General features: G+C 43.8%; 1 protein-coding gene across 1 annotated transcript in view; it reads right to left on the bottom strand.

Moving 5' to 3' along the window:
- LOC119657100 (E3 ubiquitin-protein ligase UBR1) overlaps positions 1–13,281 on the bottom strand; it is a 30,404-nt gene extending 17,123 nt beyond the window's left edge. The window contains 3 exon segments of the mRNA XM_038063855.1: positions 625–1,166; positions 12,233–12,553; positions 13,027–13,281. Of these exon segments, the coding sequence (XP_037919783.1) occupies positions 625–1,166; positions 12,233–12,401 (711 nt within the window). The 5' untranslated portion in view covers positions 12,402–12,553; positions 13,027–13,281.
- Between the last annotated feature and the right edge of the window lie 4,442 nt (positions 13,282–17,723).

Here is a 17,723-nt window from a genome sequence, read left to right as displayed (position 1 = left end):
ACAGAAACTATGATAAGGGGTGAGAGCCAGAGCACGTTTGACTATTGATTACACTTAGCTAATGCTAATATGTATAAAACATACATATGTAATTTTCTAGAAAACGATTTCAATGATCTTCATAATGGTTTCTTCTTTTAACTCTTGGAAAAAAATGCCGATACTATTATGTAGAGTATAGGAGCTTAGAATAAAAGTTAAATTTTAGAGTACTCTTTTCCTTATGTAGAACCCTGTTATCCTGGCAATAAGAAATTTATATTATTAAGGAAGAAGAAATGTAAGAGAAGAATAGCATGCACCTCAGGGGTACTTATAGAATGGGCTTGCTCCTTTACTAAAAACAAGCAATACTTCATGGCAGAACATTAGCATCGAATCCAAAGATAAATTTTTGGGTTTTTTGAACAACAAATAACGGGAATCGTACCCTCAAAATTCCCACCCTTGATAAAACTCGAAATTTCAAACATAGAGCGAATGAATAAGAGATGAGTTTGCAAATATACTTTACAAATAACAAGCTGAAATACTATGTACTACGGCTCAAAGGAGATTGTTTGTTTGGGTGACCGACTAATTTTAGTCTTACGGCTGCAAAATCAACAATGGAAATAAACTCACCTGTTCAAATGTATGACTTTCATCATTATAAAGTACTGTACAAAATGTTTCCTCATCAGCTCCACCATCCAAACATTCAAGACTAGCATGAGATTCAATCTCCAAAAACTTGACACAGTACATAAGTATGGCGCGAAAAGCAATATCACAACGTTCTCTCATTCTATTGGTAATGATTGAATTTTTTGGCGGTTTTCTCATTCCACGTATATGTTCCTCGCAGTATGGATCCTTCTTCCAAGCCTCCACATCGCCACAATCGCAACAGCCACCGCCGCCCGATGTGGACATTTTATATTTGTGATATCTATGCGCTGACTGTTTAAAACAATTTACACATAGAACACATGTTGAATCCATACCACATCCACGGCAGCTATATGTTGGTTCGCCAATTCGAAATACTTTACCGCACACTGATGGGGCATTGCTTTCGGATTTTAGCTTTTCTATTAACCGTTGCGGATCGTTACCACATATGAATTCGATAAGTGGCTCGATTATTTTGGTCTTTGCAGTTGATTCGTTGTAAACATAGCGAACTGAAAAGAAGAAATTTCGGAATTATTATTAATTTTGAGAAATTTGGTAAATAGCATGTATTGTGTTTCCAACTGATGATTTATTAATAAATAAAATTATACACGTAATCGGGTAGATTGACTGGTCTAAGCTGTTAACCTTTTCAATATTTCACTTTGCTTGAATATTTAGGCCTTAAAGGGTGAAATAAAACACCAATAAGAGGATCAGTGAAATGCAGGGCCTTTACGTAACAAATTTATACCGAAATGGATTCATTCTAAAAGTAGGGAAGCCACCATATTAACTGGAGACATTTGACACGAAGAGTGCAGGGTACAGAGCATGAATCTACTTAGAAAAATTATTCAAGGTCCAGCTGATTGAGAAAATGATAATGGAGTGACGTCATATGCCAATGAAACGTTTACTCTCAAATAGATGATATGTGGGAACGATTTATCCTTCCACTCTTCTTGTTTGAAAAACTTTAAGAAGACTTTTATCCAAACTAAATAATTTTGAAGCGGTCGTTACTCAGTGTGTGTGCGGGTTATTTACATTATTTCTGAACTGGAATGTTTTATGAAGACTTCATCATCATCATGAACGGCGCAACAACCGGTATCCGGTCTAGGCCTGCCTTAATAAGGAACTCCAGACATCCCGGTTTTGCGCCGAGGTCCACCAATTCGATATCCCTAAAAGCTGTCTAGCGTCCTGGCCTACGCCATTGCCCCATCTTATGCAGGGTCTTCCTCGTCTTCTTTTTCTACCATAGGTATTGCCGTTATAGACTTTCGGGGTGGGATCATTCTCATCCATACGGATTAAGTGCCCGCCCACCGTAACCTATTGAGGCGGATTTTATCCACAACCGGACGGTCATGGTATCGCTCATAGATTTCGTCATTGTGTAGGCTACGGAATCGTCTATTCTCATGTAGGGGGCCAAAAATTCTTCGGAGGATTCTTCTCTCGAACGCGGCCAAGAGTTCGCAATTTTTCTTGCTAAGAACCCAAGTTTCCGAGGAATACATGAGGACTGGCAAGATCATAGTCTTGTACAGTAAGAGCTTTGACACTATGGTGAGATGTTTCGAGCGAAACAGTTTTTGTAAGCTGAAATAGGTTCTGTTGGCTGACAACAACCGTGCGCGGATTTCATCATCGTAGTTGTTATCGGTTGTGATTTTCGACCCTAGATAGGAGAAATTGTCAACGGTCTCAAAGTTGTATTCTCCTATCCTTATTCTTCCTGTTTGACCAGTGCGGTTTGATGTTGTTGGTTGGTTCGTCTTCGGTGCTGACGTTGCCACCATATATTTTGTCTTGCCTTCATTGATGTGCAACCCAAGATCTCGCGCCGCTTGCTCGATTTGGATGAAGGCAGTTTGTACGTCTCGAGTGATTCTTCCCATGATGTCGATATCGTCAGCATAGGAGACTTTGGAGCATAGAAGATTAAATAGCCTCGACTACATAAGCTTTTTATCTCTAAATTTAGTCTTTCCGAACACAATGTTTGAACCAAATCGTTTCTGGATCGCCAGAGATGACCTAAAGTTTTTTCAAATTATGACATATTATACATAGGCTGAATGTGGCGATATTTCGAAAGGCAATATTGGATGATTTTACTCATAATCTGTAAAACATCTAACTTCCATCATCCAGCATCTTGAACTGAGTGCAACATTCTGTAATTGGCCATGATAATATTGTGATTCGATTTTTTTGATCTGATTGCTTCCGTCTACAGCTACAGTAGCTTTTATTGTAAACTCTAATTTCTGTTTAAGTTGATATTTTTTTTTGTAGGTGTCGGGGCAAGATCACTTTTCTGCATTACTTATTTTATTCCCTTGGTTGCCTCGGAGCAGATATTAGATAAAGAGAATAGTGTCGAAACTGTTCACGGGTTCTCCAGATATACTTCAGCAGAGTTTAGTCTGAATTACGTAGAATTATTTAGTTCTAAATGCATTTGCAATGTTGAGTGGCCTGGGTCCTTCTTCTTCAGACTATAGCAACCAAATCCTTTTCAATCTTAATTACATAAAGTCTGACGAACTTATTTACTTGCGCTAAATGCACTCGTTCATGTGCATTTATGCAAGTCATCGCAATGGCTTTGTGACGTTACAATACTTTGAAGCGCTCCCACAACCCATTCCTAAAATTATCATTGGATGCGATTAAAGTTGGGATTAAAATAAAATTTTGCCTTGCAATGTTTGCGGAATCGCTCCAATGAAGATTATAACGCAACTGTTGATAGCAAACATTCGCAAATTTAACATTACAAAGTAAATATGAACACATCAAAATTATCAGTGAATTTATAGAAAAAATATAAAATGGTGTTAAATGTATGGAGAAAAGTATATTTATCTCATATATCAAAGTAGCACTTGACAGCGGGTGCAAGGTGATAATTTGACGTGGCCGAGATTCCGGGCATACATATTGAGTTATTGTTTCACTTTATTTTCTTATCTTTGAATCCAACCTCTAAAAAATTAGTTAGTAAATGCATCATTGAGGCATTACACAACTATTTTTAGGCTAATTTTATTTTCAAGTATCGATAGTTAAAACTTTGAGGAAGGGCACCTGTCTCGAGTACCATAATTGGAAGAATTGTTCTAAGATAATCCTGGAACGCGTCAAAGAACACCTTGAGAGCTTGGCTGACATAGAGCCGGCTGATTTCCATTTTATTTAACGACCATATAAACAGCCTTCGGATCATTGATGAGAGCTTTTCTCCGATTTTGAGGCTTCCGACAACATTAACAGGGAGCGTACAGGGGGAGTATTCTGGAGAAAATAATAACTATTACTAGAGCGATATATTTTCGTATGAAATTCCACGGAAAAATCTTTGAGATATTTGAAGTTCAAAGCGGAGACCGGCAGGGTTGCATTTTGTCACCAACTTTCTCTTTTCTTTGTCGGTGACGTCCATTATGCTGTCTTGGTGGAGAACGTGGATGTTCAATGAAAGATGTCCTCTTTCCGCAAGCGCTTCGACTACGCTAACATCTGCTTTTTTGCACTTTTTATGAGTCATGGACCCTGGCCAGATGGCTTTGGATTTGGACCAGGCAAGGACAGTCGTTTTGAAGATAAATACCAGTAAAGTCTAGGTTCTCACTCTGACTGATCATCGCACTCCTATTTGTTTTTACGTTTCCGTTCTAAATCCACCTTCGCTGTTTTACCCAACATTTTAGAATGCCCCTATCTCAAAAGCAACATTAAGTTATTTGTTTTTGTAATTGAGGGGGTCCTGAATCCGCAATTCGCTGATGGCGGACCTGACCAATTGGGGAGAAACTTTCACCCTACATAGACCCCCTTTTTGGGCTAACACCAAAATTTGAACGAAAACAAGTCGAGAAACCGGAATCTGGACGCTGCGGAGCGGGTAATATTGGGTTGGGGAAAACGAAATGTCGTATTTTGTCAATAGATGGCGATACTTAAACATATCTTGTGTTGTACTTATCGCATCGGGTCATTCTATACGACGAATTGAAGACAACAATCTGTGCTACAAGTGCCTCTTTGACAGTGTTGTGATCGTACGTTTCAGTCTCAAGTTACAGCGCGTTAATGATGGAGTCCACCAAGCAAGAAATTAATCATATTTTACGTTTTTACTACCTGAGAGGTAAAAATGCAACGAAGGCGGCCGAAAAAATTTGTGAAGTTTATGGGCCCGATACTGTAACGATTCGTACAACACGGCGTTGGTTCGATCGATTTCGTTCTGGTGTAGTGGTAGGCCAATCGTCGTGCAAACCGATAAAATCGTCGAAATCATCCAAGTAGACGGTAGTAGTGAGCATTTGCTCGATTGGCCAAGAACTGGGTATAAACCGTTTGGAACCATTTGCGGAAGATTGGGTTCCAAAAAAGCTGCATGTTTGAGTGCCACACGAGTTAACGCAAACAATCTCTTAGATCGAATCAACGACTGCGATGCGCTGCTGAAATGGAACGAATTCGACCCATTTTTGAAGCGAATGGTGACTGATGATGAAAAGTGGATCACGTACAAAAACCTCAAGCGAAAAAGATTGTGGTCGAAGCACGGCCCAAACCATCGCCAACCCCGGATTGACGGCCAGGAAGGTTTTGCTAAGTGGTGGGATTGGAAGAGAATCATACACTATGAGCCTCAATTCGGTCCTCTACTGTGAGCAACTCGACCGTTTGAAACAGGCGATTGACCAGAAGCGCCCAGAATTGATCAATAGGAATGGTGTTGTGTTCCACCAGGACAACGCTCGGCCTCACACATTTTTGATGATCCGCCAGAAGCCACGGGGGTTTATAAGGGGGAGATAATGAAATTGCCTTTTAAATGGTAACAAGTTTGCGAATAAAACGGCACATATTTGACTTAAATAACTTGACTTAAATAACTTGACTTAAATGTTAAATAAAGCGTCAAATTTCGATCACAAATACGACATCTCTTTTTCCCCAACCCAATATATACATATATTATGTGAGACTATCCACATTCAGTCTTGAATTTGTAAAGAAACGAACACTTTGACCAATTACAATTTTATTAGCAATATTGCGATTTCCACAAAACTTGGTACGATCATGCTCTATGTTATACCCTAAATTGCTGAATCGATTCCGTGATGCTAGAATGAACTTAAGGGATTTTGTAGCAAATTACTAAAAATTATAGTAATATACTATTAACTTTATTTGAACAGACATCGATATGAAGGTTATTCCAGAACCTAGGCACCATATAGTGGCAGCCTCTTGATTTTTCCAGACTTTTCGGTTGAGTAGTTTCTAAGAATGGGTCCGTTAACGAAATGACCGGTTTCGACCACCGCACTCCACACCTCCACACCTCTCGAAGCTAAGACCGGCTTCGAAAAGTACTAACCGAGACTATTCATTTCATACCCCACATGACTACATTTGATGAAGGAAAATGTACACCCTCCTCCCTTAAATTCAATGTAGAATTTTGTAACTCACTATATGCGTGGGCGTTCACAGTTCTCATCTTTCCAAAAAATTTGGTGTTAACCGCTATAACCGCCTCCGAGAAAAATGCGTGTGACAGTCAGACAGACGCAGACTTCCTTTTACACAAAAAAAACCGTCCAGGGCAGAGGCAACTCATCAGACACTGCCTCACCTCTGCCCTGGAATCAGCGTGACCGAAGTAGTCTAAAGGTGTTATTTGATCCCTTAGGGCAGAGGTGAAGCTGCGTCTGTTGCCTCTGCCCTGCACACAACCGTACTCGTCTGTTTTCTTCAACTTTAGGTACTGTCATCGTCTGTTTTACCAACATTGTTGAAGTTTTTCCGCGCTAATGTTTTCTGTTGTGCATAGGAATAACACAAGGAAAGGGACCGCCGAAAGATCTGCGCTTTCTTCAACTCACGGCTTTCGTATCATCGTACTACTTTGATCGGAGACAGCAAATGAAAAACTTGGCTGGCGTACGGGCCAGATACTCGTGTACGTTAAAAGGCGAAAGTGGCAGTGAATACTTCACACATTAAGAAAAGTCAATGCAATTGAATCCACTGCTACAGAATGGCCTACGAGTGAGTCGCTCTAGAGCTACATGGCGCAGAACAGTGGAGGGCAAGTTTCTCGACAAGTGATGGGGGAGCTGGAACATAATGCCTAGAAGCAGTGGCAATGGAGCAGGTTTGATTGACGGGCTACGCTGAACGTAGAGATTTATGGCATCTCTCATCCCTTCTTTTTCTATTTTCCGTTAAATGTTGAAAATTCTCACTATGTTAAACTAGCAACAACAACATTGCATACAATTCTATTCCATCCCACTCTACCGTAAATATATTAATAGTTTATAAATAAATCAAAGTAATTATTTCTCCACTGTTATCACTAATAACATTCTAGAAATATAATTCGTTGATAATTTGGAGTTTGATAACCGACAGCAGTAGAAATGATAGCAATGCAAGTGAAAAATAATCATAAACATTATCTCCGTGCAATCAAGTATACGTAATTAGAAAGATTAATTACTTAACGCCGATTGATAATTGGATTTTGAGAAAAAAAGTAGGAGATAAGGAAGTTGCAGACGTTGTCCAAGTGAATCAAAACAATCAATATTTCAGTGATAAGATCAGAAGCTGAACACCTATTTAGTTACTGCTTGATTCAAAGCAAAAAAAAAGAAAACAGCAAAATGCTATTCAAACGAGGTTCAAGTTGATGATAGATGTTGCTGTGCATTGTTCAACTTTTTCATCTGTTTATGAAATACATTATGGCATTGCGAATGGTAGAATTTCTGGAATATTCTTTAGATTGCAATGGTGACTGACCACCAAAAGTGGTTGAAGCGACAGTTTCGCGATCTAGATTTTACGCCCGGAGTTCGAATCTTGGTACCAATTATGGATATTTGTGATTGTCTAAAGGGGTTAGTATAATAGTTCGAAAAAGGCAGTACTGCCAGAATAGTCCAACCTCTAAAAAAACAGTACCCTTACATCTTTTCTCGTTACTACTCTTTTAAAACTCTTAATTGGGACCCGACAAGAAACCCAAAGCGACGACTTACAATTAAAGCAAGAAATCCGTTCTCTGCAAGGATTATGTGTACACAAATTAACATTAACTGGAGTGCAACCGTTCTCATTGTTAGCAAAGTTTGCTGCAAAACTTGATCTAGTGCTAATCAGCGAGCATTACTACGGCTTAATGGCATCTCGACTTATCGGGTACCGCTGCCATCTGGGTTCGGGACAACATTCGACTTCGTGTTTTTGACAAAGGCCGCTTGATTCTCTGACACGGAGAGTCGAATCCTGGTAAGAGATGATTTTAATGTTAGGGGCCTTGAATGGCCTTGAATACCTCAGCCAGACTCCAGAAGGAAACCGATCCTGGAAGTGGCAGCGAGAACCGGACTAGTTTTTCTAAACAGCAGATCCACGCTCTAGCCGTAACAAGCATTCTATGTACTAGTGGACGGCAGAAATTGTCGACCTACGGAGGAAGTGTCATAAGCACCGCCGTTTGGTATTATGTTTACACGCCCGCGAGGAAGCATGCGCCATAAAGTGCACGCTTGCGAGGAAGCATGCGGAAAAATGCTCGAAATGCTCATCAGGAGTAGACTCGTTAAAGCGATCCGCGCTGCTTATCCCCAAGGCAGTTCGGGATCAGAGCAGGGAGATCCACGGTGGATGCTGTTATAAAAGCCATGGATGCGACTCATTGAGCCGAGGCACAAAACCGCCGATCCCGACGGATAGTGTCCCTCATAAGGCTTGATGTCCAAAAAGCCTTCAATTCAGATAGCCAGATATGCCAGGCACATTAGAAACCACATTTCACGTGGCGAGGATGACCGCTCCCTACTCTATGAGACACTAGAGGGCCAGAGGAGGATGGAGGTCACGTCAAGAATAACACAGGGATCCATCCTAGGGCCGAATCTCTGGAATGCTTCTCACGACAGTCTGCGCCTGGTTGGTTGTGCAGATGACGTTGCGGCAGATGTTGACGGACCACCGTTAAACAGCTACAAAGCAGACTTCGCATATTGATGCGACGACTGAGCGGATGGATGACTGCTCATGGTTTCAGCCTTCCGCTAGAAAAAAACCGGAATAGTCATCTTGACGAGTGGCTTGTGCTTATCGTACTGTCTCGGCCGTAATGGTGATCGTGGGTGTGATTTCCGTTACCCTCCTTGCTAAGGAACGTAAAGCGATCTACAGCTGCAAGGGCGCAGATTTAAGAGAGATTATTGCCCGCGATCGCACACTTACCGAGTAGTAACCCTCTTGGCAAAATGAGTCAAGAGGCAGATGCGACAATATAGATCCGTGGCTGAACCGAATGCATGGTGATTATATGTTCTGCAATGGAGTGGTGAACAACACCGAACACATCTTTTTCTCTTGTGAAAGGTGGGACAGCTTTCATCAGCAGCTTTATGTAGACACAAGGACGTTCTCTCTAAACACCATTGTCAAAGAGATACTGAGGAGCGCTAGCAAATGGAGCTATGTTGCGCATTATGTTCGGGCTTTTCTTGTTGCGAAGAACCGACCGGCGGAGAGACCAGATGGCAAGGAGTTTCCTGAGCTAGCTGCCTGCTTTCCCCTTTCGTAGGAGAAAGGAATCTCTGACCTGAAGGCTCCCTAAGCCGGGAGTGCTAGCCCGAAGCAATATGTCAAACGGTTCGAGCTTAGTTCTCTGATGGCAGGTGTTTCATTGGTAGTCAGACGGCGTACTGTTTCGAAAGTCCATGCGTAAACGCATCCGCCTACCCTTCTCCAAAAAAACCCTAGAAAGTTTGAACAGCTGAGGCGGTTTCTCGGCCCTATTAATTATTGAAGATCGTGCCTTTTAAACGCCTTTTCCGTTCAAGCACCGTTCCAGCAACTTTTAAAAGGCTCAAAAATGAAGAAGTACAAAACAGCAATTCCTGGACTTTGCAGGACGCATGTAAAGATACCATCATCTCAGCTTCACTCATCACTGACGCTTCTGATACGTCCGTCGGGGGAGTATTGCAGTAATTAGTGAACAACGTTTGGAAACCAATCGAGTTTTTTTTCGAAGAAGTTAGCGTTATCTGAAAAATGCTACCAAAATTAGGATCAAGAGCTGCTCGCAATTTACAGTAAAAACGGATCATTGTCCGCCCATTTTCGCCTTTGCCCAGCGACTTGGCAAAGCATCACCACGTCAGTGTCGGCATCTTAGTTACTTTTCCCAGTTCAATTTTCGATTCACACGTATCCGACGTCAAGAAAATCCGATGGCAGACGCCCTCTGTTGCATTTCAGCAATCACGATGAGAACCATCTTAAGTGCTGCGACCATCCACGAGGCGCAATCCACCTCGAGCGCCACTCTTCAGGCCGAAACCCCACTTAAGCTGCAGCCACTGGTAGTCAATGAATACAGCATTCTTTTCGATATATCGACCGGGCACATCCGCTGCTTCCTTCCAGATGCTCTGAGAAATGACGATGACGTACATTGGCTTTCGCACCCTAGTGGTAAGGCCACTTTGCCCATGCTACGTGAAACGTTTGTATGGTCCAGCATACGCAAGGATGCCTTGCAATCAACCCGCGAATGCATCGCTTGCCAACGATCCAAGATTGCCAGACACAATCGAAATACACCGTCAATCATGTGCACTTGGACTTAATAGTCCCACCTCATGTCAACGGCTTCAGATATTGTCTGACACTAATTGACAGATGCAGCAGATGGCCTCTGGCCGTCCTACTTATCAACATCAAAGCTGATACCGTGGCATTCGCATTCTACGACTGTTGGACTGGCCACTACGGTCCTCCACTAAAAATAACGATGGACCAAGGCATGCAACTCGATTCGCTATTCTCAGCTTTGATTAAGCTGGCATTTTACAGCGCAGGCACCGCTGTCTAAGACAGCGCTCATGTGATATATCTTCTTCAAACAGTCATGCTAGGTCTGCTCGCAGCTGTAAAAGATTGCACCAAAACCTCTCCTGCAGAGTAACTTTACGGTGAGCTGATCCGAATTCCCAGAGGATTTTTCGCCTCATAGGATCAACCTTGCCATATACAAATATTCTTAAAGCAGCTTCGAGAGCAAGCTAGAACCTTTCGACCCCGCCCGATTGCTCATCATAAAAAAGTTTGCTTTTTTACCGTTAAGGATTTGCAACCGTGTTCGCACGTCCTTAAGAGGGTGTATTCTGTAAAGCAACCACTGGAGTCTCCATACAGTGGACCACATCGAGTTGCATGATGCTTCGATGAACGATTAATCATAATCAATATTAATGGCATTGAGAAAACCATTTCCACTGACCCCCTTAAGCCAGCATATATAGACACCACTGAATTATCTTCATGGCCTCTCCTCGAGGCGAGAAGGTTCCTGGGGAATGAGTAGTTGTAGGGCCCGCGCACCCTGCAGCTGAGCCACGGGGACCGCGCAAACAAGTACTTCTCTTAGAGGAAGTATCGCGCCAATAAGAATTATCAAATTATCGTTTTCGCGACCCTACCCCACGGAATGCTAAGGAACGAGGGACGACTCGTCCAACCCTCTTTTGGTCCCTAGTCTTCTTAACCACTACAGTACAGACCACAGACCAATAGCCGATTGGACACTACAAAATCTGCTGCAATCATTTCATACCATCATGGCCCAACTACTAATCAATCAAAAAAAAAATCAAACTAAAAATCCCAATTCCAATTCTTCCCAAATAAGTTAACACAACATTCATTGCTTCTGTCGCGATACCAAATTCGCCGGGTCAGCTAGTTTTCAATAAAACATTTGTCCTGAAATATGCGTTTTCTTAATTTGATTTTAAGCCCCATCTACGCCATGAAATACCGTTTACTTGGTATGGAGTTTATCTGGGTGTCAGCATCATTAGTTTAGTCGCGAATCCCAGCTTGCACTCACATATCTCAAAAATGTCTTAAAACTTCTGCGACGCAGTGTTCATGATCAATAACAACAAAACAACTCATCAGGTAACTATGAGTCCACATTCATTGGCCTCGCGATCAAAACACCCGTGTCGCCACGCCACGCGTGTATCTCTCAACAATTCACGACAGATAAATTTATCTCGAAATTACAGTCAACCGAGTTCCTCAGTTAACTCGCAAAAAAGTCAATATGTAACGCTGAAGAGCACAAAGTCGCAAAAAACAGCATGAAAGCCGCACATAAGTGAATCCACTGTAGCGAGCAGCTCGAGCGGCAGTCGGGTCAGCGGCTACTTTCACTTTCATCGCTCGCGCGGCTCTTGAGCCATGCGAGCCAGTACATAACAAAGAAACGCTGCGTGCAGTGGGAGACGAGGCCCATGTGAAAGAAGACTCCAAGCTGCTGATGGAGATCGATGGTTACGTGACTGTTTCAGGTGCTGCAAAAGGGCGTGAGGGCTTCTGCTCGCCTAGATTTAGGTGACGTTGTGACAATGAGCGTAAAACCTGTCCCCCGGGGGAATTAAGGTCCCCAGACTCTTCCCTAGTTTAAGTTAGCTTAGAAACCAAACAACACACTCACCAGAATCCCCGTCAGCTTCCAGTTCGGCGTAAAGTGGCGCATTCTCCGAGAAGAACTTCTTCATTTCGGGACTGGTCAACAGTCCTGCCTCGAACTTGGCGCACCAGTCTTTCAAGGGTTTCTCGGCCGCATCCTGGCCGGACGTCGTCGAGTCTTCAAAGTTGATCATCTTCAGGTGGTTGGACGCTCGCTAGGCATGGAAATCACTCGGCCAAGCAACCTGGTCAAACGGTCCCACGAATCCCTTTCTCGGCGAGATTCCACTCTTTCTCCAAAGTCTCGAAAACTTTTCTTTATCACGTCACGAGCACTGTCGCGGAACTGCAAGAAAAAAGTGGAAAGGCCACAATGAGTAGGGAAAATTCCGAAAATGTAGGCGAAATGCTGGCGAGCAGGCTGACGCGCAGTTCTTTAACCCAAATGACGGTCCGGAGTCCCCGACTTTTCACGCATTGAAAGAAAGAAAACTGCCTTTTCCGTGTCGCGTTCTCGGGCGAGCGTTTTGGAGGCTATTTCAGTCGCGAAACGTCAATGAAATTGCCCGTCAATGTCGTCACTCGTTGCTTTTGTATTTTCTTTTTGCCATCCGACGTCGTCGTTGGAGGCCCCGCCGTGTCGTTATCTCGGGACGGGCTCAGCACAACTCACTCCCTCGGGGAGCCTTGCTGCCAGGCGAGAGGACGTCCCGACGCGTGAACAAACCAATATCACTCACAAAGGCAGGTCGCGGAAACTCCGTCTGTTTTCCTTCGTAACAAGGGAAACTACACATAGACCAAAATCAAGATACGAACCCACTCGCTTTCTTCAGTTTTGACAGCAACCACGGACACCAATTGCTTGCTCCTCGCGACAATTTGGACCACTTGCGCTTCTCGACCTGGTTCTTCGACGATGGCACAACGCTTAAAAACGGACAACTTTTGATAATTTCGCCTCAGCGGACTTCAACTCGAGAATTTTGCAGTTAAGACGACGATGAAAAGTACATCTTTCCATCGACGAGAAATTTTCCTCTTCTTCTTCTTGTTAGCTTTCACGTTGTACGCAGCTCACTACGACACCGTTGGTGAATGTGGTGAGTTTGCAAATCCCAATGGGACGTTTCTGCTCGAAGGACGGCAACTCTGAGAGAACATCCGCAAGGAAATTTTCATTGTCATTAAGACTTTGACTGCCGCAAATCCAATTGGTTTAATTCCGATTAATACGAAAAATTTCGAATTGTCTTTCGGTATATCCACCCAGTTCGCGTTACGAATAGTTTTCATCCTCCATACCACACTGGCACAGATCTCACTTATAATGCCCAATAGTAACGCCGAACAACAGATTAACGAGAATCTTATCGGCAATCTTTTCAAAAGAATATTTAAATCTTATTATGAAACTGATTAGAAACCGAAAGTAGCGCTTTAGGTATGGAAAATTTTCCCAATTTTTAACTAAGAATATTTGAGCCCACCATCGTCCCACTTGTAAAAGCTCATAGCGTATATCTCAGTCGAACCCCTCTAAAGCGTGCCATCCACGTACAGTTTTGCTGCCAGTTACGTCTGAATAGTCTGCATTTGGCCGGCGGCTGTAACGTGGATGGGATGCAACTGTCTGTCATTTTTAAGGTTTTGTGTAAAACAAAATCTTATTAAAATCGGTTTACTGTCTGTCCGGATGGCTCAAGTGGTTAGAGCGCTGGGCTATCGTAGCGGAAGGTCGCGGTTCAAATCTCGCTGGGGGCAGAAGAATTTGTTATCGTGATTGGATGTCGGACACCAGTCGACTCAGCTGTGAATGAGTACCTGAGTCAAATCAGGGTAATAATCTCGGGCGAGCGCAATGCTGACCACATTGCCTCCCACAGTGTACTGTGGTGTACCGTTACGGTCTTGAATGAAGTGCTCTAACACACTTCAAGGCCTTGATCCAATATGGATTGTTGCGCCAACGATTATTATTATTATTACTGTCTGTCTGTCCGTCATAAATTTGGTGGAAAGTGGGAGCTGTGAACGCTTACGCATAGAGTGAATAACATAATTCTACATAGGCTTTAAGGAAGTACGGGGGGTCCCCATACTTTCCAAAAGGGAGGTGTGCAATTTTTTTTCATCAAATATAATTATGTGGGGCATCAAATGAAAGGTTTCGGTTAGTGCTTTCCGAAGCCGGTATTAGTTTTCACATTTGTTGGAAAGATGGGGAGTGTGGGGGGTCGAAAGTGATGATTTATTTAACGGGGTCATTCTCGAAAACCACCCAACCGAAAAATCTCAAAAAATCAAGATGCTGCCACTATATGGTGCCTAGACTCCGAAATACCTTCCATACCGATATCTGTTCAAATAAAGCTAACAATAGTATATTACTATAACTTTTTTTTTATGGATGGAGGTGGTAATCTTACAAAGACGCTGCTGCGCCAGGTTGCAGCAGTGTGTGGGATTCGCACCCACTAAAACTACCCCCTCTCTTCCGCCCCTCCCCGCGGGACCATCGTGAAGTATAACTTCGCGGGGAGACTCTGGTTTGCTACACCAGCACGTCCATGTCGCGCCGCCTTCCAAGCTCGATCCAACTCCAAGAGTTTTGTCTGCACCACGGCTACTGCTTCATTTACCGCCATCCAGCTTTCCCCCGACTTCAGCATCTCTTCCACCAGGTTGGAGGGCTTGATGTCCCAGATGCTGTTCAACCTCCTTTTCTGCTGTTGAAATCTGGGACAATGGAACATAATGTGCTCCAGGTCCTGGGGTGTAGCACCGCACTCAGGACAGTTGGGAGACTCGTCCAACTCGAAGTGATGCAAGAACTTCCTGTAGCCCCCTTGTCTCGTAAGGAACTGTGTCAGGTAGTAATTGAATTCTCCGTGCTTTCAGTCGACCCATTTCTCGATACACGGGATCAATGTATGGGTCCACCCGCCTTTGTCGGAATTATCCCACCGTTGTTGCCACTTACCACACAATTCTCTCCTGATGGCTTTTCGAAAATTCGCATTTACCTCGGCTGGATTTGCCTTCCGTTTTTCGTAGAGCCAGTGTCCCTCGCTCGCTAGAAGATCTATAGGGATCTTTCCCGCGATGACACACACTGCCTCCGTCGACGCTGTCCTAAATGCGCTGCACAACCTTAGTGCAATTGGCCGGTATGCCGGACTTATCTTCCTCCGGTTTACAGCGTGGTTCAACGCTCCCGCCCAGACAGGGACAGCGTACAACAGGACCGACTTCACCACTCCCGCGATGAGTAGCCTTCGACTATACTTCGGTCCTACCACGTTAGGCATCATCCTTGCTTGCTCATAGCATTTCCTGCCTTTTCCCACGCATAATCCAAGTGTACCTTGAAACTCAGCTTGGCATCGATCATCACCCCCAGATATTTGACAATTGATTTTGAGACGACCTCACGATTACCAACCCGCATGTTAACCGTATTGTTTTTCCTGCGGTTGGCAATGAGGACCGCCTCCGTCTTTTCGTCCGCCAGGTCTAACTTGGCCATTCGTAACCATTACTTGATGGCATGAATGACTTCGCATACAGCTCCACATCCTCGGGATGCTTTGCAATTACAACTAGCCCCAGGTCGTCCGCAAAACCAATCAGCGTTGCCTCCTAGGGTAAGCACCTTTTCTCCAAATTTGATATCACTTGTTTAGAGGAGAATTAAACCTTTCAAATGGTATATACGATGAGGGTCTTGGTGCTTTGAAAATGGCCGGAAAGTGGAGGAATCTTTTGAAAAATTTTAAACGCCCATATCTCCGTTAATATTGAGAATTTCGAGGAAAGGGGCTTAATTCGTGATCACTTGTTTATAGGGGGATTGGGCCTTTGAAATGGTATATAAGTTGCAGGCCTAGGTGCTGAGGTAATGGCTCAAAAGTGGAGGAATCTTCTGGAAAACTTTAAATGCCCGTATCTCCGCTAATATTGAGAAAGTGGAGGAATCTTTTCAAAAACTTTGAACGCCCGTTCTTTCATGATGAGCTTTTTATAAGCTCGGGTGGCGAGCGTGCCATCCTGAATGGCACACGTGAACCCCTCCGTCTCAGCGAAGAGCTCCCAAGCACACAGCTATCTGTTCGACAAATACAAATCGACAAATGACACGTGTTTACCGTGCATTGCCTTCGACTTCCAATCATCGATCCGGTCTTGGTCCGACTTCCTCCCACTCAGAAGATTGAAAGATCGATGCTTCAAGTTAAGTGGAATCAGTCCACAGTCTGCCTTACAGACAACCGCATTCAAGGGACTCGCCTGTTCTTTACTGTAAAAATAAGCGCCCAACGAGTCGACCTTGCGATGATGTTGTGCTGTTGTGGTTCATCCGCTCCACGGCAAAGTTTGGATGATGCCGCACATTTTCCAGATCGGGCTCCGTTCATCGCAATATTTCGAATGCATTAGCCAGTGAAGAGGTAGCGAATACATTCAATGCGCTTATTTTATTCTTCCCCGCGAGATACGATTTGAGTACCAGCTTTACACGTCACAGGGATTCGGACAGCAGAGCATGCTTCAGATCACTAACTGGAGCATGGGTTCCTTGCAGAATTCCTAGATGCTTGTAGAAGTCTGCCTCTGGCATAGCTTGCTATGTTCGACATGCGGCTCGTGATGCGGGTGACTTGGATTCGACACTTGTCTAATCCAAACTCTATCCAAATATCACCGCTGAACACGTCTATTATTCGCAACAGACTGATGTCATCTAAGTACATCAAGTATGTCAGTTCCCACTTAGCACGTAGGCCATACTTTATTGCAAAACCATGCTCGTTGAACTTCCTCTTCGGTAACATCTGCAAAATTTATGCCAGGCGTATTGGCATGGCGGGCGCCTTCGGCGATGGTACACTCTGCATGCTGGACGGCTAACCCCCAAAGTCCACCCCAGTATTCTTTCGTCTCCCTTACCGAAAACTGTGCTGTCTGGACGCCCTGTTGGGATTCGTTGAGAGATCTGAAAAAGCTCTGCTGGTTCCTCGCGTATGTTGCATTCTGGATACGTCTGGAATGACTTCCGCCATATCGTCGTAACCGACTGCATATGACAGAAAGTTCCTGTGTTTCACTGGGGATGACATAGTTCCTGTAAACCCTCTGCACCTCATTTTTCACCTGTCTGCTGGCATTGCCAAAGCTGAGTTGAGTCATCCTAGGAATGTCCTGCCTTAGTGAGTCACGTCGACGTTCCAGACGAATTGTCAATGGTGGATCACTTCGGTCACTGAAGCCAGTAACGCGACAGCGAATCTTCTGACCGTGCAATCTGACAGCCATAACTGCACCGAAATACACAACTGCAATATCATCATTGATTTGAGATAGAATCCTCTGAATTGCCGGAGATGCATAGAGCCTGGGAATACCTGGTCTATGCAAAGAGTCCATTTCCGAGAATTCTATACACGCTCTTTGGAATTCGTCCCGAACCTCAGCGGAAACCTTAGCTGGACGGTAGAGAAGAGTACTTGGGCAAG

Source organism: Hermetia illucens, chromosome 5, assembly GCF_905115235.1.
Source record: "Hermetia illucens chromosome 5, iHerIll2.2.curated.20191125, whole genome shotgun sequence".
Lineage (NCBI taxonomy): Eukaryota > Metazoa > Arthropoda > Insecta > Diptera > Stratiomyidae > Hermetia > Hermetia illucens.
This window is presented reverse-complemented; position numbering and strand designations above follow the sequence as displayed.